The sequence below is a fragment of the Giraffa tippelskirchi genome, chromosome 7 (genome assembly GCF_054371585.1).
Source record: "Giraffa tippelskirchi isolate mGirTip1 chromosome 7, T2T-mGirTip1v1.2.pri, whole genome shotgun sequence".
Taxonomy (NCBI): domain Eukaryota; kingdom Metazoa; phylum Chordata; class Mammalia; order Artiodactyla; family Giraffidae; genus Giraffa; species Giraffa tippelskirchi.
The window spans coordinates 19,079,685-19,105,960 of record NC_137281.1 but is presented as its reverse complement, the minus strand read 5'-3'; the positions used below and the strand labels follow the sequence as shown (position 1 = coordinate 19,105,960).

The window sequence follows — 26,276 nt, the reverse complement described above, 5'->3', positions numbered from 1 at the left end:
GTTCATAAATAAACTAGCTTTATTATCAGAGCCACACTGATTGATGGAGATGATTTCGCCCCTCTGGGAAGGCTGGACCCAGGACAGACCCTTCCTCTAGGAGAATGACAGTCCCTCCCCCTGTCTGTTGACTGTCAAAGAAGAAAAAGAGACCCTTCACTCAGCCAGCTACATTAAACACCTTCACTCCAGGTCCTTGTCACTATGTCCTTAAACTCCATATTGGTCAGTACTCACCAGAAGCATATTTGAGAGAAACAATCGCATTTCTGAAAGATTGGCTGAAAGTTATGCAGTCTGTTCATTTTACCACTCTAGATGTTCAGTTATCTGTGTCTGGATTAAACCAGGAGAGAGCTGCATATCTGGACCACTGTTTTTTGACTTCCCCCCAAAATAACGTCTATTGAATTGCACTTGACATTCTGCCAGCCACCTAATGAGAAGAATTAGGAAGAGATACTCTTTGAGACTGCTCACTGTTTTTAATACACCCATGGGCAAAATTTCTCTTGAGTCTCAATTTTAAGACCATAAGGATCTCTTCTAAGCAACTGGTTTGTTTTAATCTTATGACCCTGTGAGTAGCATAAATGCTTTTATTTCCTGCTTTGCATTTTCTGCTAGAATGCTTGAGTCCAGATTTGTGGCTCATCTCTAGTGAATATATTTTGTGTACCAACCTCAGTTCTGGATTAATCATATTTTCTTTTCTATCTTCATTTTTCTTCTGATATAATTTCTTCACCCATTTATGTTGTATGAATTTTTGTAAGCCATAAATTAAAAATAAAATAATGTGAATTAAAATTATACTTATTAATGATAAACACTGGCATTTGTCTCTTTACCTCTTGAGGGTTACTGCTGTGTCTTGAATTATCTTTGAGTGAATGAGTCTTACATCAGCAAAATAGGATTTGTGGACTATGTTCCTGTTTGAGGTTTCAGATCATGATATTATTGGTTTTCTGATTTAAAAAATTGTACTCACTGGGGCTTCAGCCATCTCACTTTCCCTGAAACTAAAGAATCTCATCTTTTATCTATTTTTCATATTGAACTTAAGCCTAGATTTTGTTTGCAAAAGTGATTCTGCTAAAAAAAAAAAAAGGAAGAAAGGGAGTTTGAAAAGTTCAGCTTTTGAATGAAATAATGCCATTTGCAGCAACATGGATGGATCTAGAGATTATTGTACAAAGTGAAGTAAATCAGACAGAGACAAGTATTACATGTTACTTATATGTGGAATCTAAAATATGATACAAATTAACTTATTTACAGAACCGAAACAGACTCACAGACATAGAAAACAAGCTTATGGTTACCAAAGGGGAAAGGAGTTCAGGGAAGGATAAATTAGGAGCTTGGGATTAGTAGATACACACTGATATATATAAAATAGATAAACAACAAGGTCCTACTGTATAGTACAGGGAATTATATTCAGTATCCTATAGCAAATCACAATGGAAAAAAATATATGTATGTATAACAGAGTCACTTTGCTGTATACCAGAAACTAACACAACATTGTAAATCAACTATACTTCACTAAAAAATTAAAAAAAAAAAAAAAAAGAAAATCTCAGCTTTATTGATTCTAAAAATTGCTTTGAACATTTACTAATTTTACACATACACACATAACAATCCTATGAAATGGGACCCTGAATAAGTGTATTCAATGGGAAATTATCAGAAAGCCATGTATAAGGAACTAATTAGCAATTTTCATTTTCTCCCTTCCTGACAGAAAATTCTTAACCTCAAGTCAGATGAACACATATTTAAATTTCTAAAGGCAAAATTTGGATTTGGAGCAACAAGGTATGATTAAATTTAAAGTCTGTGTTTGTTTTTTATATTAAATCAGCAGTCTTTAAAATGTAAGTTATCAGTTATTTTAATTTCAGGCTTGTTTTGAGGCAAAATGTGAGGTTTACTCATCTTGTATTGAATTCAATACTTTGCTTTCCTTTTATTTCCTAGAGATTTTGATGCAAACCTATACCTGTGTGAAGAAGCATTTGGCCTTCTACCTTTTAATACATTTGAAAGACTTTCAGATACTCTGCTTTTTTATGCTTATATATTTGTTCTGTCCATCACAGTGATTGCAGCATTAGCTGTGGCCTTCCGTAATCTCAGGTATGGCATATTTCAGAAATCTAATTTTGTGCTTTAATGACCTTGTTCTGTGTTGCAGAAAAATTGCTAAATTGAAAATCAAAGCACTAGATACAGAACAGAGTACGGTCATCTTAAAGGGAGAACATACCCGGGTTAGCATGGACTCTCCTCTGAGTTGTTATGGGTGGAACAGAGAAGAGACAGTAAATAGTAGTGGATGCCACGCACCCAGGTCTGGGTTGAAATCCTGGCCCGCACCGTTGGGAATGATGTGATATTTGCGCCAATCACATAACCTTTCCATATTTCCATTCCCCTTTCTGCAGAATGAGAGCACTAAGGGTATTTACCCATCAAAGCTTTGTGAGAAATAAGTTAAAATTACTTAAAGTGCTTAGCGCCTGGTGCGTATTTTGTTGATTTTAGCTATCATTAGCAGGTATTATTATTGATTTACAAATCATTGTTTGTTTTGTTGCATCTTGTTTAAGGGCTTATGAAGTTGGAAGGGACCATAATTATTAGCGTCTACTAAAAGTCTTAAAGTATTAATTGACAGTTTTTTCAAACTTAGCAGCCTGCTAACCTACTTAAAAGAAAAAGTCAGGGAGTATGAAGACTTTTTAAAAACTTATGGAATACCTACCTATCAAGCTGATGGAGGTTTTTGCATTTACTATCCGTGTTAAATTGAAAGAAAATTAAGTGTAAGAAGTTGAAGCTACTGTCATTTGTGAAAATGTAATGAAGCCCAGAAGGAAGCCCTTTTTCTGTGTGGTTACCTTGCCAATTAAGGTGCTGGTGAGCTGATTCACAGCCACCAAGAGCTGGCTGGGAGAAAGTCATTACAGTGAGCCCAGCTCAGCTGAGGTGTTTTATGATTATTAAGAATGAAGCAACATTGAACCATGAAGATATTTCATTGACTATAAACTATTTTAGTATCTTTCAGAAGTGTTCTTTTCATACCGTGCCCAAGATAAAAATTTAGCCCTGTGAAAATAGATGGAAATTATTCTAGACAGTGTAATTTAATATTATTCCAGACACATCAAGTGTCGACAGGACTCTAGGCTGCATGCAAAGCAGGAAGTTCAGTTGGCCCGCAGTGTTGTGTGAAAATGTCTGCCACGCTCAGTGTGAATCTATGAGCCGTCCCTGGAAGCTGATTTGGTATATGATTATAGATAAAGATTTTAGAGCATCTTCATCTACCAGGTAGGGACATTAGGACTTGATTAGAGGGAAGCACTACATTAATTAAAGTCTCTTAAGAATTACAGTGTCCTAATGTGAATTAATGTCTAAGTAATTTGAAGGATATATTATCAACGCCAAGTATTTAAAGTATTCCTGCCTTCTGGTACTAGGAAGGATGGTACTATTACGTTTATACAGCACATCTACATTAGTGTGCAGTATATAACTGAAAGGGGTACCCTGTTCTCTATTCACAGAATTAATTGAGCTTTCCAGCTCAGTTGCAGGGACTGGGAGAGGTATTGCAGAATTCTCCCAAGTATCAAGGGTGGATGAAAGTATATGTTCTTGTCTGGAGTAATCTTTTAGTGTCAATGGAAGCCAGAGTTTGGGTTGTAATACATAACGTTTAGGTAAAGAATGTCACCAGTGGTGAAAATTATCATAGAGTATCATTTTCATTTTCTTATGTATCTAGGGTTGTGAAAAGAGAATCCCAGGAAATAATAGGTCGGTAGTTATACAGAAGCATTGTACATATCCAAGCCTGCTGGATTTGTATGAAGGATAAGTGGAGCCTTGATGGAAGTATTTTTTTTATCCTAAACTGGCAGCCATTACCTGTGGTTTCCTTTTCTCTTTGACGACAAATTGTGCAAATCTGAACCCACTCATCCATCTCAGCATCACTCAAGTAGGAATAACCAGACAGTACATACTTTCCAACATGCTGCGGTATGGAATACGTTGTACCCTCATGAAGTGTACTTGCCAAAATAAATGAACTTTACTCTGGTAATTAACCTCTAGATCTAGTTAAAAGTTTATCAAAAACATGAGAATAGAGAAATATATTAAATGGCACCACAGGAGACAATCAACCAAATCCAGAAGGTGGGAATAGTTATAGGACAAATGATATATTTTCTTCAACAAGTAAATGCCCTTAAAAAGTCGGGAGGGGGCAGTAAATTCTGTTGCTTGAAAGATAATTTAAAAGAGACATTACTAAAATGCAATATGAAAGCTTTGGTTCATGATTCAAAGAAACTACCCGATAAAAGCTATCGTAACAAATAAAGACACTAGAACATGAACTGAGTGTTAGGTGATGTTAAAGGATTATTGTTAATTTTATGGGTGCAATCATTTTCATGTAGCCATATTTGATTTTAAAAATCATGTTAGACATATGTAATGAGATATTGTGATAGGTTAAGAATGTGATCATTGGTTCATAAAACTACTGAATTCCAAGTTTATGGATACACTTCTTATTTGTAAAAACTAGAAAAATATGAGTAACTACTACAACATCTCTGAAGATCTCTTCTAGTTTCAGTGATTCCAAAATTTTTTTGCTGTCTTTTATAATTGAAGGGATTGAAGGACTTTACGGTTTTGCTTAAATTAAAATGAAATTTATTCAATTTTAGGTACTCTAATATTAGTACATTTATATTATGACACTTTTGGCCTCAAACAAATTCAAAATTGATCAGAGCTGATTCACTTTATTTTAGGGAAATAAAACATTTCTAAATATATGAAGGCATAGCTTTCGTATATCTTCTTCTTTAACAAAGATTTAGCTGAATTAAGTACTAATTTGTGTATATGCTATTTTATCCAGTGATTCTACCAATCAGCAATCCATGTGTAAAATGGGAAAGTACACAATTGGCCTGAAACCAGAAACTGCCTACAATTTAATACATACGATTCTGTTTGGATTCTTGGCATTGAGTACAATGAGGTATTTTTGTCTTATCTATTTATTTTTTTATGACCACTCTTTACCTGACATAGTTTAGCAATGTAATTTGGAAACTGACAATCATCTTCTTTAATGATTATGGTTCCCATAAAAATGTCCTTATTTACTGTCTTCTCCCAGTACAAAATACCATTTAAAACCAGTTCTAATTCCCAAATATTCTTCTATTTTTACTTATATGATGGTTCTCAAAAGGCAACGGAATTAATAACTAACCCCTTGGCAGATGGTTTCTGCATAGTTTTAGTAAGTTCTATGATCACAAATAATATAGTGATCACAAATAATATAGCTGCCTTTACAGCTGTTTCAGGTTTCTATACAGTTAGCACTGTTGACCTTTGCCTGCCTGTATTCTTCTAGAATGAAGTACCTCTGGACATCCCATATGTGTGTATTTGCGTCATTTGGCTTATGCAGCCCTGAAATATGGGAGTTACTTCTGAAGTTGATCCATCTTTATAACCCAAACAGGGTCAGTGCTATCTCTTTTTCCATTTCATTTTTATGACTCTCAGCATTTCTTTCATTATAAATTCTGTTGTTTTCCCAAGAGCTGTCTAGGTATCAGTTTGATAAAATGGATACTAAAATTTAAAACTAAAATAATTGATATGTTATGATTTTTTTAAATTTATTTATTTTAAGTGGAGGATAATCACTTTACAGTATTGTGATGGCCACGGCTACACATCAGCATGGACTGGCCACAGGCATACATGTGTCCCCTCCCTCCTGAACCCCCCTCCCACCTTCCCCTCCATCCCATCCCTCCAGGTTGTCACAGAGCACCAGCTTTCGATTCCCTGCATTATAAGCAATTATTTTAAAATAATTTTTTGCTTAATTTTAGTTTTATTTTCTAAATCTTTTTTTTCATAGTTAGATATGTTCATTATACAGAATTTGGAAATACTGAAAAGCACAAAAAGGAATATTAAAAATTACCAGTAATCCCATTATCTAGAGTTATCACTATTATTATTGTGGATTACTATAATATATAATATGTACATAATTACTAATAAGAGTATGGTAATGATTAATGGCCCTTAAGTGCAGTTCTGAGTTGTTCTGCCCTATAAATTCATGAGGTGGCAATATGGTGGAAACTACAAATACCTTACAAATGATTGACTCAGTTTTTTTCGCCTATCGGAGATTCATGCCCTGTTAGATTATATATATATACTTTTAAATAATGTATTTACAAAGCAAATATATAAAGCGAAAGTATCCCAAATACTTGTAATCTAAATAATGTCTTTCTTATATAGATATGTATAATGCGATATTCAATACCGATATTAATACTGCTGTATCTGTGCTATAAGGTAAGACTGATTGTCCTCATTCTTGTCTTTATTTAGCAGAATAGTTGCTTTGACTCAGTGTACTTTGGTGTCATTGGCAAGTAGAGTGATTTGCAGAGCTTACACATATCTGCTTAGTTTCTTATGGCAGTTGACATCGATAGGAAAAGTGATCTACTTCCCACAAAGGGATTTGACAGATAAAAACATTACAGCAAAAAATACTACAGTTTAATTATTCTAATTAATTTTGGTTCTGACTTACTATTCAGCTGATATAAACTCTGAAAATAAAGATGTTTTCAGACCTATTTTGAGAAAAATTACCTACCTTCTACCCACTACATTCTAATAGCACCAACCTCCCATTACCTGCTTTTGATAGAGTAAGATCTTAAAATGCATCTTACTTTAACCTACACATTTTATTAGATGCTTAAAATCATCTGTGTAAGAGGACTGAGCACATATAAATACAGTCTAAGATTAGCTTTGTGATCTATCCTTCAGTTTCAGCAGGAAGTAAGGAAATTCTTCATATTCTCAGTTGACTGATTTCTGAAACAGCATTAGCTGTGTTTCAGTTCCGAGACTCCTCCATAAAAGACCATGAGTCTGTGTTTTCACATCTTTGAAATTTAGAGGCTTGAATTGTTACCTGGTTAAGGAATTTAGATGGTTTTATCCAATTGAGCTCTTACCCTCTCTTAAAAGAAAAAAAAACTTATATATTTTTTAAGTTTAGGTTTTTTTTTCTTCAGACTTGATGTTAGAACAGTAGATTTCAAACTCTCCTATGTATGGCTTCTGATTTAGGAGGGTAGCTAAAGGAGGTGGCGGGAGGTGGGGGGACTCTCCCACAGAAAAGATCAGCTTTGGCAGCTCAGCTTCTGGGTTTATTTGCTTGTATTTTCATGTAAGATTTTATTTGAAGCAAAGGTTTTAGGTTAAGAAAAAGTGTCTGATAATCACTGTCTTGGACAGTTCTGTTGTAAATATTTCAAAAAATTATGTTCTATCATGTTCCTGTCTACCAAAACATTTGCTATTATGGGCAGACCACTGTGCCAATTTCCAGATACTAGCAAACAGAAATAGATCATTTCTGCCACCATGCCTCTGGGAATTTTATTGCTCTACTGTAAGTAAATGAAACTTCTTAAAAACATCTGGAAAGCAACAACTAAGGATTAAGCAGAGTAAAAGTGTGATGACGAAGGAGGTAACTTTATCTTTACACATTGATTCTCAGGCATAGAGCACAGAAAAGATTGAGCTCACCTTCAATCTTGACTCGCCACTAAAGACACACACCACAGCAGTCTTTTCTCCCACTGTTCTGTGTGGGGGCTGAGTTCCTTGATGTCTCAGATATTTATTTGAAAATTTGTTGATTTTTTTAAAAGCTACTTGAGGACTGAAGTCTCTTGTTCTGGACAAAATTGAGGAAGGACATAATAGGAGAAATAAACGGGCAGCATCAGCATCACCTGGGAACTTGTTAGAATTGCAGATGTTTGGGTCCTACTCCAGACCTACCACATCAGGAGCTCTGGGAGTGGGGTCCAGGGATCCGGGTTTAACCAGCCCTCCAGGTGGTGCTACTGCACCCTCACACTTGAGAACACCCTACATAGGACAGGGCTTCTCAGTGCAGCACTGTGGGCACTTCGTCCAGATAATTCTTTGACTTAAGGGCTGTCCTGTGCATTCTAGGACACTTGGCAGCATCCCTCCCTTCTACCTACTACATGCTAACAGCACCAACCTCCAGGTGTGACTGTCAAAAAATGAAAACATTTGTAGACACTGCAAAACGTCCCCTTACCGGTATGGCAGAATCCCCTGACACTACCCCTCTTGAGAACCATTGCTAGAGAAGAACCAATGATAGCACTAAAAAGGCCATCATTTCCTTAGGAAATCTTTGTAGATATATCCTGAGTAAGACAGTTAGTGGGCTTCCCAGGTGGCGCAGTGGTAAAGAATCCGCCTGCTAATGCAGGAGACGCAAGGGGCGTGGGTACAGTCCCTGGGTCAGGGAGATCCCCTGGAGAAGGAAATGGCAACCCACTCCAGTACTCTTGCCCAGAAAATCCTATGGAGAGAGGAGCCTGGTGGGCTACAGTCCAGGGGGTTACAAAGAGTTGGACATGACTGAATGTGTTTGTGCGGAGAAGGCAATGGCGCCCCACTCCAGTACTCTTGCCTGGAAAATCCCATGGACAGAGAAGCCTGATAGGCTACAATCCATGGGGTCGCTAAGAGTCGGACACGACTGAGCGACTTCACTTCCACTTTTCCCTTTCATGCACTGGAGAAGGAAATGGCAACCCACTCCAGTATTCTTGCCTGGAGAATCCCAGGGACAGCGGAGCCTGGTGGGCTGCCGTCTATGGGGTCGCACAGAGTCGGACACGACTGAAGCGACTTAGCCGAATGTGTTTGTGTGTGTGTGTGTGTGTGTGTGTGCGCATGCACGCGCGCGCGTGCACACACACACACACACACGACAGATAGTAGTAATTCTGAAGAATCCTTCCAAAGACAGGTGGCCAGGCCTCTCTCAGTGTTGGACTTCAGGAGAAATCCTGATGCATCCAGCTTTCACTATATAAAATAGTTTAATTTACATAGTTCAGCTTCTCAGAACTTGTAAAATACAAAATCACAAAGACAATAAAGATTTTAAGTATATTAGCAGTTACCCTGAAACTGAATGTTCTCCAGCTATTGAACAGATTTATCTGTAAGAAATAGGAACTAATATTTCAAAGTCTGATTTAAGTTTATTTACATTAGCACTTGTAATGAGGATTTCAAATTTTCTTGTTAATAATACATATTTTGCTATATGTCTGCTTAGGATAATCCTCTTTTAAAGGGAAAAGTACGTGCTAGTCTCCACTCAAAAGTCAAGAGTTTAATAAAATCATTGCCTTCATGTTAATTCACTTATTTGGATACCTGAAGTCTCATATAAACTACTGCTGATCATTTAGCCAACAACATTTAGTTAATTCGTCATTTTTTCACACATTGTTTAAGAAGTTTACCATAAGACTGTGTAATTAGATTGTAACATTTTCAGAATATCATTTAAAAGTTGGTATTCTATTATTATCAAAGTTAATAGGGACAATGGGTAATTGAAATCTTACAAACGTTATTATTTGATCAGTAATTTTTATTACATCTCTTCTGAAACCTAGGATTAGTAGTGCAGACACTTGATTTTCCATCACCAACAATTTTCCTGATTTACCCACCCAGGAGACCAGATATGAATGAGCAGTAAAAAGGGCCAAAGATGAGATGATAAGAAGATAAGAAAGTGATGGGGATTAAAAAAACAGCCACAGACCAGTCAGGTGCCACTTTGGTTCTAGTTAATGGTTCTTAAATAGAAAATTTCTATTTACAACATTAACGAAGTGTAGATACATTTTTATTGGGCTTCTGTTTCAATATAGGTCATGAGTTCTGTAGTTCACCCTAGCATGTGTTTCGACGATCAAGTCTTTTTAGGCAACTGAGATTCGATAAAACAATGAATATTTAATTAGTTGTTGAATTAAACAGACAAGTTATAATACAAAAGCAGTGGATTCAGCGTGTATTTTTGCATTGTATTTTCATAGTTTAAGTAACTCAAGTTGAGTAGGAGGCACCAGTGGCATAAAGATAATACTCAGATGTACCAGGTTTTCCTGGACCACCCTCCTTTCAAATATTCTTCTCTCCCTTCGTACCTGTAATTATTTAATATTCATCAAACCATTTGTCCAGATTTCTAGTACAAACAATATACTCACCATAGCACACAATGAAAAGTTTCCAGTTGTGACTCTGCCAGTCTGATCTGAGCAAGTCAGGTTATCTATCTCTCTGAGCTGAGGTCTCTAAACGAGAAAAATGAAGAGGAGATATTCATGGTAATGGTGCCTTCTGCGTCATCTTTTTCCCTGAGGAGTTGTGAGGATAGATGAGATCCTGTATTCCGGAGGGCGCATCCTGCATTTAAAGATCAATATATGAAGTTAGTCAGTCACATTTGTCTCATATCCTGTGAACTCTCTCATGGTTGCCACCCTGTCATATCCAAAGTAATGTTTTACTAGATATTAACACACATACAACAGCATTTTTGTTAGTGTGAAATAAAAGCTCAGTTTTTAAAGTTGGCAACACCAGTACTTCTAATTAGCTACAGCTCAAAATGATTTGGGGAACTTCTCTCAGACTTTATCTCACTTTACACTTAGAAGGGTTGACTTCAGAGGTGAAGGAGTTCTGCTATTCCAGTTACCGGGTTTACTTATTTCACAAGTTATATGCAGTTTCTCCTTTTTCACTTTAATTTTAGTGATAGTTGTGGGTCTGGGGGTGGATTTTGTTTTTGTTTAGTTTTGTTTTTAATTTCAGTTCTGGCCAGGAATGATGGATGAACTCTCCGAGTTGAGAGAATTCTATGATCCAGATACAGTGGAGCTGATGAACTGGATTAAGTAAGAGGATTTTTTTTTTTAACCTTTAAAAATTAAAGTGCCTTTTTAAGAGTCACTGTAGGTCTCATTTGGTTTTTGGTCTTTTGGGTTTTTTTTTCTGAATTTAATTATGAAGATACATTCATTCTCAAGTTTTTTCTTTAAAATTCTATACTTGAAAATAATTTCTTTCCATTCAAGAAATGTTCTGTCTAACCACAGTCCCGTGAAGAAGGGAAAGTAACAGTATGGAGAGGGAAACAGAATTGGAGGATGTGTTTCAAATCAGTGACAGCAGGGGAAATAAAGTTTTATGTTCTTTGCCAGTTTTACCTTTAGCATTTCTTTCACTTTAATACCATTCAAATTTTCTATTAATACTGACACATAAAGTATTCTTTCCTTGTTAATCATTTAAAAATTATACGGTAAACTACAGTTAATTAGAGTCATACTAGCTCAGTGCAGACTTCATTTTAACTGATCATCTTGCCCAAGATTAGGCCTAGAGAAAATTTAAAATACAAAAGCTAGAGCTTTTCCTTCCTTGAACATCATAATGCTTTCATGTTATATTGGTTTTTATTTTTGCCTGCACGTTGCTTCACCTCAGCATTCAGCATCAGAATGAGATTCATGTTTCTCAGAGTTTTGTTAATGAAACCCGCCTCCCACCAGCAAAAATTAACTCTTTTACTCCAAGCAGCATTTCTGTGCCCTGTAATGTTGTATTTCCCTATTTTATAACCAAAAAGCAGCCGTGTAATTATTTACACATAAATAGGTGTTGCAAATCTTATGTGACATATTCTGAAAGCATCGGCTGTATTGTCTCCATCACTTAGAGTTTTAGTAGCCATACTGGCACTTGCTCGTGACTGATGTTTACTAACCAGTACAGTTTAGCACTGCTTGTGTATTAAGCGATGGTAAATGTTTGATAGCTTGGGCCTCTTGAGTACAATACATGGATTTTATAGAGATTTGTATCTAAAATATATATGTGGCTTTGGTCCCAACGTTGGACTGGATTTGACTAGATGCAATGAGTATAATTTTTCGTATATTTCCAGTGCTGAGAGTATGAAGCAGTGCTTTATCTTTATTTATTTACTTAACTTTAAATCATGGCAGACAGTTACAGGGTAAATAATTCCTTCAGTATTTATTGTGTAAGAGAAAAAAGGCTTATTCATATAAAGAAAAGCTAACTACTTTTGCATTAGCTATAGTCAACTGGAAATTTATGACATGCACATCTAAAGGTGAGGCTGATGTTTTCTGTTTTTCAAACTGCACCATTGGTAGGAGTGGTGTAGGGTGCCCGCTCTGGTACAGTCCCGAAGGTGGCACATCTTCTGGATCTACTTGGATTGGCATTATAAACATCCCACCTCCACTTCCCAGTCTTTTAGGAATTAATTGCAGTGTCATTAAGATTTTATTCCAGCAGAGTCATCTTTGGCTGTGTCAGACTGGATATACTTATTGTAATGCCTTTATTTTCATGCTTTTGCTCACAGAGGTTATTTAAAATAACATTTCTGGTTCTGAAAAATTATGGATGAGCGTTTATTCCATGTGTAAAGAAGAATCTTTTAGTCTGCACTTGGGAAAGTGGGCTTTGTTCTTACATTCTCCTTCTACTAACATTTCTTCTCCCTATATGTAGACTTATTTTTCTCACTTTTTACACATCTCAGCAACTGAAAGATTTGTATTGTTCCCCCAAAAATGGTTCCATTGTGATCTAATCTTGCCTGTTTTCCCTTCAAAGTCTTCAAATCTAAATTATTGTTTTTGCAAAAATAGCTGCTAGGCATGTTTGTGAAATAAGCTTAAGTGATGATGAATGTATGTCAAAATAGGGTCTGTTTAGACACAAAATGCATTTGTTTAAATCAACATTTAAATCAGCTCTGGTCTAGGCTTCATTTCCAAACACAAGCAAACGCACTTTACTATTCATTTGACCTGCCCCGATTTCTTCTGTTTTTAAACATAAAATATGACCTTCTACTTTGACTCTACTACCTTGACTAATCACACAGTGTTCGTGACGTCAGTAGGTCTGAGCTGTGCTGGAGGAAAGGCTGTGGGCTAAGGATTCATGGAGTGTATCTGAAAGTCTGTTTGGAATTGTCTGAAGGCAGCAGCTGGGCCTCTGGTCCCACCCAGCACTGTTACCGAGAGACGCCTCCCCTCCGTCCTGTCTGCTTCTGGTCTCAGGTAGCCAGAGTGATATGCTCACATCTGTCCTTTTTCTGGGCGGTCGTGACAGCATCTTTTGGGGTCAGGGCACAGCTTCCCTTGCAGGATGGCTGCCCGGCCTCTAGAATGAGTCACAACAAGAAACAGTGACCTGAAGAAACTCAGGAAGACAAATGACTCTCTGTTTCAGCATGGGGCAACTCCTGTGCCAAGTGTTCAGAAGAAGCTACCACCACCTCCCAGTCTGCCTCATGTACTTGATGCTAGGGCTTGATGCTTGAAGATTAAATTCTTCTTTAATCAGTGAGGACCTTTTGTTGCAGTCAGGCCCCCAACGTCTTCCCTGTGAGAACTAGGACATCATCTCTCCATGCCTTCCACAGCCCCGACTGTGTGTTCACGGGGCTGGTTGCCTGCCTTCCGTGTTATACTGAGGTGCAGCATGCCCTATTTTCCAGTAGATTTAAGTGTATGTGTTCACATTAACCCCTTTTTGCTAATGATGTTTTTCCTGAATACGAAGATTAAAAACCTGCCTTTTTTGTTTTACTTTCTGGTATCTCTTTCAGCAGAATGCAGGTGGAACTTTTATAGGCTTTATGTGTGACTAGAAAGCACATTTACTTCAAGGCCAAATGTCACAGCAATTGGTAGTTCATACCTTGTTCCTTTGCATCCTTAGAGTGTTTCATTTTTGGCTCCTGAAACATTTCTTGGACATTGTGCAATTCAGATAGATTGACTGTTTTGAGGTGTGACATTTTACCTACTTGGCTATAGGAGATTTTCACTAGAAATAGTTTCTTTTCAGTGATGAAGCCTGCATATGCAATATTTTCTCAATGGGCCTGAAAAAATGGACCAGACTTCCTTCACATTTAATTAAAGCAGAAAGAATTACAGTATATTTTAAATATGATGTAGGTTAAGTTCAGACCTTAAATGCCAATAAGCCTCTTTTATATTTAATGAATCATTTTGTGGTATTTGCATAATTCTATAAATTTTTGAAGTGTAGATAAAGCAAATGTTCACACGTTATATTATAATGCTCAGTTTACCCATTAGTTCAACAGTAATTAACTTGTTGAAGCTTAGAGCTTCAAAAATAAATGAGATTATTTGTTCAAAAATGCCATCAGGTCTTCCTAGAATGACATTTAAATTATATAATGTAAATCCATTTGACCTGTGAGTCCTTGTCACTATTTAGTGACATTTCTTACAGAATAAATTGTTTGCAGGTTGGGCAGCCTGCTATGGAGCTTGGCAGAGAGCTATAAAAACAAATTATTCTTTCATTTTATACATCATTTGGTCAAACACTGGTAAAAATTGCTTTGTTTTTCTATAATAGAGAAGTGTCATTCAATGGTTAAAAGCACATTAGCTATTTTAGACACAGACCACAGACTGTGTCAGCAGAAGTGTCCGTGAAGGAAGAATACCCATCGTTCCATCTGTCATGCTGCATATTTTAAGTCAAGACAAAGAACCCCTGCTCCCTTTGCCCACCGAGCTTACCACAGAAAACAAAATACTGTGAACCTAGGTTTTTAAAGCTTAGAAAACGTGTGATTTTTTTTTTCATTTTGTTTCACTTCGCTTGTTTTACTTTTGCATTTGCTTTATGGGTGAAATTAAATATTTAAGGGAGCAGTTAAATGTTCCAGATTTACCACAGAGCTAGCACATAAAACCAAGTCAAACAACCCCGTGAGTAAACAGCATCTTTAGTATGCTTGGTAGTCAGTCGTTTTCAAAGAAATTATTATATCTAAATCCATTTCATAGGCATTAGGGTACTTGTATTTTGCTGAAAATGAAACCAAGAACCTTTAGTGAAAGACTCTTAAGAATCCAGAGGATTGCAGCACCTGCAGTTGAGATGGATTACATTTCTTTTTAAACTTTGACTCTTTTACTAATGAGGCCAAACATTAAAATCTCGTCACAAGTGAATGAGCTTCATTCCATTTTTCCTCACCTCCTGTAAGCGGTCTTGTGACATGACCTGCTCTCCTGGTGATGGCTGCTACTGCCTTGGGGACTGTAGCCCCTGGGGCGGCAGGGGCAGCAGGTGCTCTCAGCCTACAGAGGGGAGAGGCGTGTTTACCACGATCGTGCCGTGTCTGAGGTGTTCCATTTCCAGCACAGCTGCAGGCCCACAAAAGGCAGTCGTCAATATGTGGTGGACTAGTTACGGGTTTGTTTTGAAGTGTTTGCCTGTGGTGGGAGCTGAGTCTGTCAACCAGTAAGCTTCTTGAAGACAGGGTATCATACCAGCCAAGCACGTAGTAGGCTCTCAGTAATAACTTTTGGCTGAAGCAAGTAGAACCTTGTAACTCTCCAGCAAGCAGTTTAGAATTTTTGACGTTTTAAACCTTTGTGAACTGTACAACTCATCAAAGTATTACAATTATAGCCCAGGAAGGGGAAATAAGCCTTGTTTGTTAGCTATGAATAGATAACAGGCCAGTCAGCTATCTTGGCCAACATTACAAAACAGCTCTGTGCATCTCCCTGATGTTGAATCCTGTTGCATATTCAAAATGATCATACTCAGACAGCCTAAAGATTTGAGTGGATACTGTCAGCTCAGCTGCTGCATTTCAGTAAGACTATACAGACCAGGATGGTTCTGTCTCTGTTAGTCCTCACCTCGACCTCGTGCTTTGCCGAACACGGAGACCAGACGCATCTTCTCCCTGCGTTCTAAATCTCTTTGGTTCAGAGGACCCAAAGACGGCTTCTTTGTGGCATTAGTTGTATAATTTCTTGCAGTAGGATGGTTTGTGCCAGTTAAGAGTATACAGAAGGAAAGAAGACAGATTTGGAAAAATGATGACATCTTCTTTCATCTTATTTGTTCATATCTATTCTCTTTAGCAATTATGATACACTATAAATGAGAGCAGCACAGTATATATGGCACAGGCTGAGCATTTAGTAAATATTCATTGAATTAAGCTGAATTTTTAGAAAATCTTTCACTAAGGAACTCTGTGCACCTTTACCCTTTTTCATTTAAACCCTCCTATTTCCCTGATCATGTGGGACACATGTCAAGAATCTCTTATAAATCGCTGGTTCGGGGGAACAGAGCAGACATGTATTTATGCTTGTGTTCCTGGATCTGGTTGTCAGGATGATGATATCCTGTGAAGCACAGCCAGGTTCATGTAAAAGTTTTTCTCTTGTAATCCATTCTGGCGTCCGACAGGAATAAGGGAGGGTACAGCCTGTGTCATTCCCTGTGTGCTCACTGTAATTCTATCACCTTAAGAAAGGTTATTGGAATTAAAGTGAATGAGAGTGTCATTGTTAGAAAAGATTGCATTTTTGTAAAGAATATTATTTGTCAGTGTTTCAGCTTAAGCTGTAGAATGCCTTGCTTGTAGACATCCTGAGGCCTTTGTTGTAGTAGTGCTGTAGTCTTAGCATAAAAATGTACTAAGTAGAACATCCTCATGGAATATATGAATATGATGAGGCTTCTCTTAGAATGAACATTAGAGCAAGTTTCATGCCCTGATGTCCAAAACATTGAGAACGGTACGCTCTGGCTTTTTCTGCAACGTATGTCGAGTTTTAATGATTTCAGTTAGACTCCTTCTCAAAAAGACTATGTCCATTTTAACTCACCCTAGCAGCCATCAACTCCTTGTTTTTAACACAAGAAGGGTGAGTGTATCTCACACTATTCAAGTGGACCTTTACTGGAAATTCTACATTAAGGAGAGTCCATAGAACAGCTGTTATGTTCTTCACAATAAAATGACACCTCATTGATTTGAAGGTAGCTCACAGGTTTTAAAAAATGGAAGGGAGTTGAATCAACGACTAAGATTATTTTTTTCCAGGGGGAAAAGGACAAAATGCTTTCACAGTATCACAGTAGTCAGGAAGTCTTCCCTTGGCCCTCCGTCAGTTGTCCCTCACACCCTATGGGGAGGCGGAGAATCACAGCTTGGTGGTAACTGGAAAGTGAGACTGTAATTTAGTATCAGAATGTCCTGTACTCCTTAAGATTCATGCAGTCTTTCATAATCAGGACTAAAGGAGAGGAATACATAAAATACTTCTGCCCCACATCAAAAATGTTGTATAGCTTCATACCAAGTAGTAAGATATCTGCTAGTTCAGAATCTTCTTTCCGTGTTCTTTTGTTTTTACCAATTATTTTTTTCTGAAAAGTAATTTATAGTATTATCTGTGATCCTTTTTTCTTGTTTTAACCAAAAACCCTTGGAATCGACACATGGCCAGCTGCAGTTTCTAGCGTTATAATTTGTTTTACTCTAGGCAGCCCATTTAGTTAAGTTTAATACAAAAGGCACTGGCAGCCTTCTAAGGCCTCTTGTTAGAAGCTGTCCCTTTGGAACAGGAGCAGGAGAGGGTTGTGGGATTGAGCCTAGAAGACTCAGGAGGTACCCACATCCTAAGACAATTCATTGTAAGAGTAAACCCATCAAAACAGTAAATCAGAAACCTCCCAGTGACTGTCAAAATCAGATAGGAACAATTTCATAGAATAGCTTGAGTGCAGATCAGAATCACAGCAGCCTCTTGTTTTTCCCAACTCATACATAGCCTTTCTTAACACAGCCGGGTCATGCTGCGTGTGTGGCATTGTCTTCGTGGAAGTCTTCCCAGTGAGGTTAATTCAGACTCTTAAAATCTTTTAGCGCTAACACTCCAGGGAAGGCTGTGTTTGCTGGAAGCATGCAGCTGCTGGCGGGCGTCAAGCTGTGCACGGGACGGACCTTAACCAACCACCCGCACTATGAAGACAACAGCCTCAGAGAGCGGACCAAAGCGGTGAGGGCCTCACCCGGCACCTCGCTGGGTAGCCATGGGCTGGCTTGTGTTTGGTAAAGCCGGGGCTCCAGCTGCTTGTCTTGTGGGTCCTGAGGGGAAGGCACAACTGAAGTGCCTGGCAGGACTCACATCTCCGGAGTCTAGACCTTGACCTGCCCCATGCATTAAAGGCGGGCCGTTTAGGCCTTATGTTCCTCTTGGGCTAGAAGAGGAACCGAGGAGAAGTTTACCTTGAGATGTTCAGGACAGAGGGTTTGAGGACGGAGCGCTCAGAGCCTGGAACTGGAGCGAGGAGGGAAAGGGGGAGAGATGTGCTGGTCACAGTGTTTATGGGCCATTTCTAGTGTGTGTGTGTGTGTGTGTGTGTGTGTGTGTGTGTGTGAACATCCAAAGAGAACATAGTGAAAAGTCTCCATCCCAACCCTGTCTTCCAACTAGCGGTTCCTCTCCCAGGAGGCAAATAACATTACCAGGAATTTTATGTATGTACAAATATGTGTGTATGTAGATACACACATGAATTCATATTCTTTTCCCTCCTTTTTTTTTTTTTAACAAGAGAACTAACCTACTACATCTTCCTTTTTTGGGCACATAATATATTTTGGAGATTGTTCCATATTGGTTTATTAACAGCTTCCTTGTAATTTTTAATTAATACTTTGTTACATGGAAATAGCAAATTTTATTTAACCATTTAGGTTGTTTGCCTGTCTTCTGCAATTCCATGAACAGTGTTTCAAATAACATACTTCTATAGGGCTCACTCTGCACAGGTACAAAGTGTATGTCAGATCCTGAGAAGTGAAGTTGCTGGGTCACAGGGTATGGGCATTTTTATTGAGATAGAATTACTAAGTCTGTATGAATTACACCAACTTTACATTCCGGTCATTGCTCCAGAAGGGTACCTGTCTTAGTCCTTACCAGCAGAGGTTCCAAACTTTTCAGTGTTTCTTGTCAGTCACTTCTTAATCTTGGTGGCTGAAAGTCTGTTGAAAAGTCTTGTTTAGGGGATGAGATTTATTAATAACTAGCCTAAAAGCAAATGATTTTTACTAACTACTCCATTTCAAAGAGAATCGTCTGATTCCAGCTAAAATGGGAATTTTCCAGCTGGCCCAAATGTTCCAGATAGCCCCAGGTAAGCTCGAGGAAGAAGGGAAGGTGCCTGGCTCACCAGACTCCAAAGTTCAGCCAGGAGATGGCCACCGCTTTGACTCGAGAGATGGGAGTGCTGCGTTTCATCCTCTCCGAGATCCAGTCCCTGCCTTGGTGCTGTTTTATGCCCTAAAAATTGATGTCCTGAAGGTCCCAGTGCCGCTCCTCAGCCATAACCTTCAAATCCGTGAAATGCCTTACTCTGAGGCTGGTGCTGGACTGTAGGTAGGATTAACCTCACAGGGTTAGCAGTACAAACAGATACCCTCTACCATTTCAGCATCCGTCCAGACACACTGACCGAGGCGGTCAGAACCCAGTCTCTTTAAGTCAGAGACATATGAGAAATCAGTGGGCGGCACAGGAAGGGGCACCTCTCTTCATTACCACCCCCCCTCCCCACGCACACCCCATCCAGCCTCCCCCCACCGCCCACCCCACCCAGTCCTAGGAGACAGGACTTCAGGTGTGTGAGGCTGGCGGTGACTGGGAGGACACCTCCTATTGAAGCACCCTGAGCGCTGCACATTGCTCTCCCTCCAGGAAAGACGAGAGAGCACAGGGTCTGCCGGTCAAGCCGAGTGCAGCAGAGGCAGCAGTAGAGGGTGGGTGCTGCCCCCGCCCGGGCCCAGGGTCCCCGTGAGGGTCCTGTTCCCCAACCGCCATCATCAGACGCTGCGTCTCCTTACACGTGTCTGTGCCTCCAGAGTCCCCTCCACTCCTCTTAGTCTGAAGGCCCCCTTTTCAAAGGGAGAGGTCGTGTCTTATTTACTAAATCGCATTATTTACCTTGGAGAAGGGAGTGGCAACCCACTCCAGTATTCCTGCCTGGAGAATTTCACGGACAGAGGAGCCTGCCGGGCTATAGTCCACGGGGTCGCAAAGAGTCGGACAGGACTTAAGCGACTTTCACTTCGCCTCATTCTTTACCTTGGTGAAGTATTCTTAGAATCGGCGTCTACTAATGAATACATTCATAACTCAAGGTAATACATTCTCAATCCAGATCTCTTTGGTGTCTAAATCCAAATATATTCAGCATGACACTCTACCCCTTGCCAACAATTTTCTGTTTTTGAAATGCCCCACACAGCCCAGGACTGTAGGTAAATGAGATGACCTGCATGGGAAGAGGTGAGGGAGCTGGCTGCGATTAGACTCACCCCTGGGGGAAGTTACATCGATAGATAGTCCCTGACTAACTTCCCCAGCGGTTAAGTGGTATTTTTCCCTATTCCATTTTTTATCTCCTTTTGAAGGTTTATCAGATATATGCAAAGAGGGCCCCAGAGGAAGTGCATGCCCTGCTGAGGTCCTTTGGCACTGACTACGTGATCCTGGAAGACAGCATCTGCTACGAGCGCAGGCACCGCCGGGGCTGCCGGCTGCGGGACCTGCTGGATGTCGCCAACGGACATGTAAGCATGCCAGCCAGCGCGCACAGGGCATCTCCCGGGGAGGAGAGGGTCCAGGGTGAGTCCTGAGGAATGTAACAGCCTTTAGACTGAGTGTCTGCAGAATTACATGATAGATCAAGCGTTCGTCTGCTGTGTTCTACAGAATTCCTACCTTGGCATGTTAGATACTTGCCACGGGAGCTGGGCAGCAGGAGAGATGGGGGCGGGGCTCTAGTCCCCAGCTTTACACTAAATACAGCAACTTTGTCTTCAGCTGGTCTGTGTCATGCTCTGCGTAGAATTTTTTTTTTTTTTAACGGTTTTGCTTCAGAAGTGTAAAAAGAAACCTCAACCTTTTAAAACCACTGCTCCAAATCATCATGTTGGCTTGTTGAAAATGACTGCAGCGCCCCCTCCCCACATCGCTGCCCCCACCCTGCCTCGCCCGTGATAGAATCTCACTTCTCTCCCTGCTCTCCCGCTGGGTGTCCCTTTTCATCCTCTGACACACTTCCACAGAGATGGCCTTCTACAGCCGAGCTTACACTCCGGAGCAGGAAAACAAGCTACTTCTCTTTTCTCCCTTCTGAGGGAAAATATTTTTGGAGCTATGCCAGATCTCAGATAGAGCAAACAGAAGATTTTCACCTTTAGAAGAGGTGTTTGCTGTAATTATTGGTGCTGTGTTAAAAGCTGATAGATATTTCTAAAATGGGTGGTGGTGGGGGGTGGGGAATGATAAATCTAGCCTAACTCTGAAAAGAAAAAACTTAACCACAGAATTTAAGATTCTGAACACTTAACGATCTACTTTCTTAGCAAATTTCAAGTATAGAGTACAGTATGAACACTAGTCACCATGCTGTACATTTAGGTCACCAGAACTTACTCATCTTATAAAGGCAAGCTTATATCCTTTGACCAACACAGATGTACTGATCCACTTGATTGTGGTCATAATTTCACCATGTTTATGTATAACAAATCATCAATTACATACCTTAAATATATATAATTTTATTTGTCAGTTAGGCTTCAACAAAGCTGAGGGAAGAAAAAAGAATATTTGATTTTTGCCCAAGGAAAAGAACTGTCTGTAACTATCTTGAATTCAGAGAAGGCACAGACCAAATACCTGCATTTAAATTTTGCTTCATGGGTAACTTTTGTAACTTTTTCTAACTAGGCCATCTAATGACTTGAAAGGCTTTCTCTGGGCATAGAAATTCTTCTCTTGTATTTGATTTTTGTGAGAGGAACAGTGGAGTGTGTTCCTCAGGACAGGGAGATCCAAGTTCTGGTTCTAGCTTTACCATTAAAGGCGAACACCATTTGACACAGAACTCTCCTCTTCAGCCTTGGGTCACACTTCCAAAGGGAAACAGGATGAGCCAGATGACCTCCAAGCAGCAGGTGACATTGACATCATTCAGTTTAAGTTCACTAGCATATCATTCTTAAAGAAACTCAGTCCCTATCCCTACTTATGTTTGTCTTGTAAATACGATTTTTTTTTTCCAAATTGTATTTGGTTTTGTTTTGGCTTTAGATGATGGACGGCCCAGGAGAGAATGATCCTGATTTGAAACTTGCAGGCCACCCTCGCTTCTGTGAAGAGATAAAAAAAAACCTGCCCACCTACACAGCATACTTCACTAGAGTGTTCCAGAACAAAACATTCCACGTTTACAAGCTATCCAGAAACAAGTAACAGAGCTTTCTATTCAATCTCTATTTTTGATACGTGAAACTCCATCATAATGAAACTCAGATGATGTTTCATATGTAATTAGGTAGCCCGAACCTTAAAGCTGTGATATGATTAAGTCTACAAATGTTTACACAAGCATTACCATCTTTGAAAGTATCTTATACAAGCTTCAGTCTTTGTCCTATTTCATGAATGTTCTTTAGCCTAAATGTTTCCACTTTCTAAAGGTGATCTAGAAGTTTGTTGTTGGGGAGAACAGAGTGTTCTGTAGGTAGCCTCAACAGTTGCATGCGTGTGTGCATGCTAAGTCACTTCAGTTGTGTCTGACTCTTTGCGACCTTATGACTATAGCCCACCAGACTCCTCTGTCCATGGGATTCTCCAGGCAAGAATACCGAAGTGGGTTGCCATGCCCTCCTCCAGGGGATCTTTCCGACCCAGTGATTAAACCCGCATCTCTTAAGTCTCCTGCATTGGCAGGTGGGTTCTTTACCACTAGCGCCACCTAGGGAGCCCGGAACAGTTGCATATCCTGTTGTAAATCCAGAGCCTGTTCAGGATTTGAAATACTTCTAATTTTTAATTGACTTACAACAGCTATAGTTGAATCGAATTGAGGAAATGCATAATTAAGTTATTTAATATTATTTCACCAGTGAAGACCAACTGGTGACTTTTTAAAAAGCTCTTTATTGTCCTGTTTCACCTAAAAATTTTATAATGTTTTCCATTTGTCATGCTTTTACTATTTACAGAAAGATCATGTTAGGTCTTTGTATATATCTAAATTTTTTGTTGTGCTCTGTCTGAAATGTAATGGGTAGCACTTCAGCAGTATGTGTCTGTGTGTGTATGTGTGTACATGAGCATGTGCATGCATGTTTTAATGCTGGACACAGAAAAGGGTTATAAATTCCGTATTGTAAGTCCTTAAAGCAGCAGCAATGTTATGTAGCTGAGTCGAATTTGTTACTGTTTAGTGTTATTATTTTAAAACCTGTTGATACTATTTAACCTATCCTGCAAGTAAGAAAATTTTTCTTTATTTCTTACTCATTTCAAATTTACTGGGTTTACAAGATTTTGTAAACTCTTTGTTTTTAGCCTTTGTATTTTTTACAGCCTAGAACCTTGCAAAGTCTTACTATTTTTTAAATGTTGTATCTTAACTAACTTACAACTATGATATTTTTGGCAGAAAGCATTTTCATACTAGGTTTGATTTGTGGTCTCCAATCTTACTGCGAGGGCCCTTGATAGGTTGTTCTTTTTCTTACTCAAAGGTAACCAAGTGCCTCTAAGTCACGCTTACTTGTAAACAACAATGAAGAGGATTATGTGTACCTTGTTGCTCAAAAGTTTTTTGATAATTGCTTTTATAATTAATTTCTAATGATAGGGACATGTAAAAAAGTTGCTGATAAAAGCATATTGTGTTTTCAACTAAATCAAGATGGCTAATGAAATTAACTTTCATCTCTCATGCCAGTTGGAAATGATTTAAATGTTTCTCCTCACAATTGTATTAAAGTAAATCACTGTAGGCATGAAGATGGATATATCATATATCCAATGATTTTATATTCAGCTATTACTTATTAAGCAATATTCAGAAAGAAATTTTACACTGTCATGTTGGATTCAAGGACACTTGGCTTTTATCACAACTTATTTAAGTAAAAAATTGACAGTAGCTGGGTTATTAAATTATGCAACTGAAACTCCTGAAGTATATCTTGTATCCCTTAATAGGGTTGGAGACCACTGCAGTTTAGGATAATACAATAATAAAACATTTTAATCAGTACTAAAACTTTAATTCTGTAATGATGCATGCCTGACAGCATGGGTCAGTCCATTCTTCAGTGAGTGCCTTACTCTAATTGAAACCAAGCACATGTAAGGTACAGTATGTTAGACTATCTAGTTACGTTTTTAAAACCCCCATTACCTTCTCAGAAATATTTTGATTTATTTTAAATATTTCTATATGTATTATTATAATCTACGCATTTGGGTATTTGGAGTTTCAGTATACTAGAAACGTATACTTAAATTTTTATGCTTATCATCACTGCATTGATGGCACACAGTAATCTTTTTTTCATGGTTTAGGTGCCATCTGTTGCCAAAACACTTAGTGTTCAGTCTTTAGTGAAAATATAAAGTGCCAAAAAATCTTGCAAGACAGAATCCATACATACACTGTTTCCAAAACACTGTGACCATGTATAGTTGACATTTTTATTTCCTGATGACCAAATCTCTCAATGAATCATGTTAAATATTTTTAGTGCTCCTCAGTTTTCTCTTTTATGACCTTCTCCTTGGAGTACACAGGAGGAAAGAGAGGAAAAGCGGCTGACTCCTGGCTCTCTACCGAGCCAAAGCAAGTGACCTGTAGCCCAAGGTCCCTTCCACACGGATCTCAGTGGCTGTGCTAATATTTGATAATGACCTCAAATTATGGCTTCAGAATTACAGTAAGTGCTCTTAATTATCCTTTATTTACACTGCTCCCTGTACGCAGACCCTTTCATAGCTCCATCGTCATGCAAGCTGACTGCCGCCCAGCACCTCCGGGGGCTGCTCCCCGCTGCCCTGCTCTCACGGGCCTCAGCTCCCTCCTTGGAGCTCTCTGCTTGTCTGTGCATGCTCTGCTTCCTGTAGTCAATACACGATTCAGCATAAACCCGGGACATTTCGATCTAAAACAGAAGGATTATTTCTGTGAAAATTAGCTAGAATGCTTTGGTCATATTTGATAAACGCTGCCACTAGTAAAAACTGCTTTTAAATTAATTGTCTTTGGGAAAATTATAAAATATTGGGAGAACTTAAAATTCAAGAAAATTTATGAGCTTAGATTGCTTCACAGATTTATTTATTCTAGTCCTCATTTCACCTTTAAAAAAAAATCTAGACTAATCAGAAGATATTAAAATGCACCTAAAGCATGTTATTGGTATGATTTATTCAAGAATAAAACCACAGTCATTGGACCCTTATGCAAAGGAAAGGTCTCAGCTTTACATCAAAAGATGAGCAAATGAATATACAAATTATACATGTGAAGTTACGATTCCCCACTTTGACCTACTTAACTTCATTAAATGACTAGCTGCTGATGCTGATCACAGTGACTAATCTACTAGAGTTGAAAGGTTCCAGTCACTTTATTACAGACTTAAAAGTAGGAATTCATTTCAGATATATTAGCCAGGACCATAATTAGGTGTTATCTACGTCATTTGTTGTCCACTTAAAGGTGATTTTCTTGACCTCACTGAAATCAACTAGACAAATGTATTTATGTGAGTGTGTGTGTCTTTGTATGTGTTGGGTTGGTGCTGGTGATGGCAAGGGCATATGTAGATACTGCAGACCAATGTTTCATCTGGCCTGCATCTTTAAAAGTAACTAATAATGTTTATTCTGATTCCACATGAACCTTGTAACAATTTTAGCTCATCTTTGGCCAAAACTTACCTAAAGTAACACGGAAATATTCCATTTTTAAATTTTCATTTAAACCTTGGAATTAATAGGAAGACAAAATGTTCTCAGATTATATAACTTGGCCAGTATGCTCCCAAATGCTTTATATACAGTAACCTTTTGGCATAAAAGAGTGCTTGTTTGTTCATGGGAAAAAGCTTTGAAAATGAGAGAGTGGCTTACTTTCATGTGGCAATTCATTTTCTGTACTTAATATACTATGGGTAAAATCTTACAAAGAGCTTTTATAATTTGTTGTACTGAACTGTATGAAGATTATGTACTGAATAAAGCTCTTTTAAGTTACACAAAATGAGTGTCTCTCAGTTCTTTGAAGGTCAAAAACCAAGGAACTGGCTTACTGAAGTGTATTAAATATGTGCTAAATAGAGTATCTTCACTAAAGATGGATGTGGCAAGGTCTTAATTGTGCTTGCTAATGTTGAAGGGGTTCATTTTTTCACAAAATTTGGTTTGCTAGCTGCTTATTTGCTTCCCTTGAACCTCAAGGTTATAGTTAAGGTTTCTAAAGAGAAGGCTGCTATCAGCAGAATTTATCTTCAAAGA

The 26,276-nt window shown here is 38.6% G+C and overlaps 1 protein-coding gene and 1 long non-coding RNA gene across 13 annotated transcripts in view; one reads left to right on the top strand and one right to left on the bottom strand.

Moving 5' to 3' along the window:
• The window catches only part of DPY19L3 (dpy-19 like C-mannosyltransferase 3), a 71,496-nt gene extending 45,474 nt beyond the window's left edge, over positions 1-26,022 (top strand). For 5 of the 7 annotated variants that reach the window (XM_081510463.1, XM_081510460.1, XM_081510458.1 and 2 more), the window contains 9 exons: positions 1,757-1,830; positions 1,993-2,151; positions 4,967-5,089; positions 5,474-5,585; positions 6,388-6,444; positions 10,849-10,931; positions 17,810-17,942; positions 20,363-20,521; positions 22,050-26,022. In XM_081510463.1, coding sequence (XP_081366589.1) covers positions 1,757-1,830; positions 1,993-2,151; positions 4,967-5,089; positions 5,474-5,585; positions 6,388-6,444; positions 10,849-10,931; positions 17,810-17,942; positions 20,363-20,521; positions 22,050-22,211 — 1,062 coding nt within the window. In that variant the 3' untranslated portion in view covers positions 22,212-26,022. Of the gene's footprint in view, positions 1-1,756; positions 1,831-1,992; positions 2,152-4,966; positions 5,090-5,473; positions 5,586-6,387; positions 6,445-10,848; positions 10,932-17,809; positions 17,943-19,058; positions 19,329-20,362; positions 20,522-22,049 lie in introns of all 7 variants that reach the window. The other 2 variants (XR_014059565.1, XM_081510462.1) reach the window with 2 other exon arrangements.
• The window catches only part of LOC145513608 (uncharacterized), a 95,524-nt gene continuing 79,212 nt past the window's right edge, over positions 9,965-26,276 (bottom strand). For 5 of the 6 annotated variants that reach the window (XR_014059579.1, XR_014059567.1, XR_014059570.1 and 2 more), the window contains one exon: positions 24,700-24,919. This is a non-coding gene — a long non-coding RNA (uncharacterized LOC145513608). Of the gene's footprint in view, positions 10,438-24,699; positions 24,920-26,276 lie in introns of those variants that run through there. The other variant, XR_014059571.1, reaches the window with a different exon arrangement.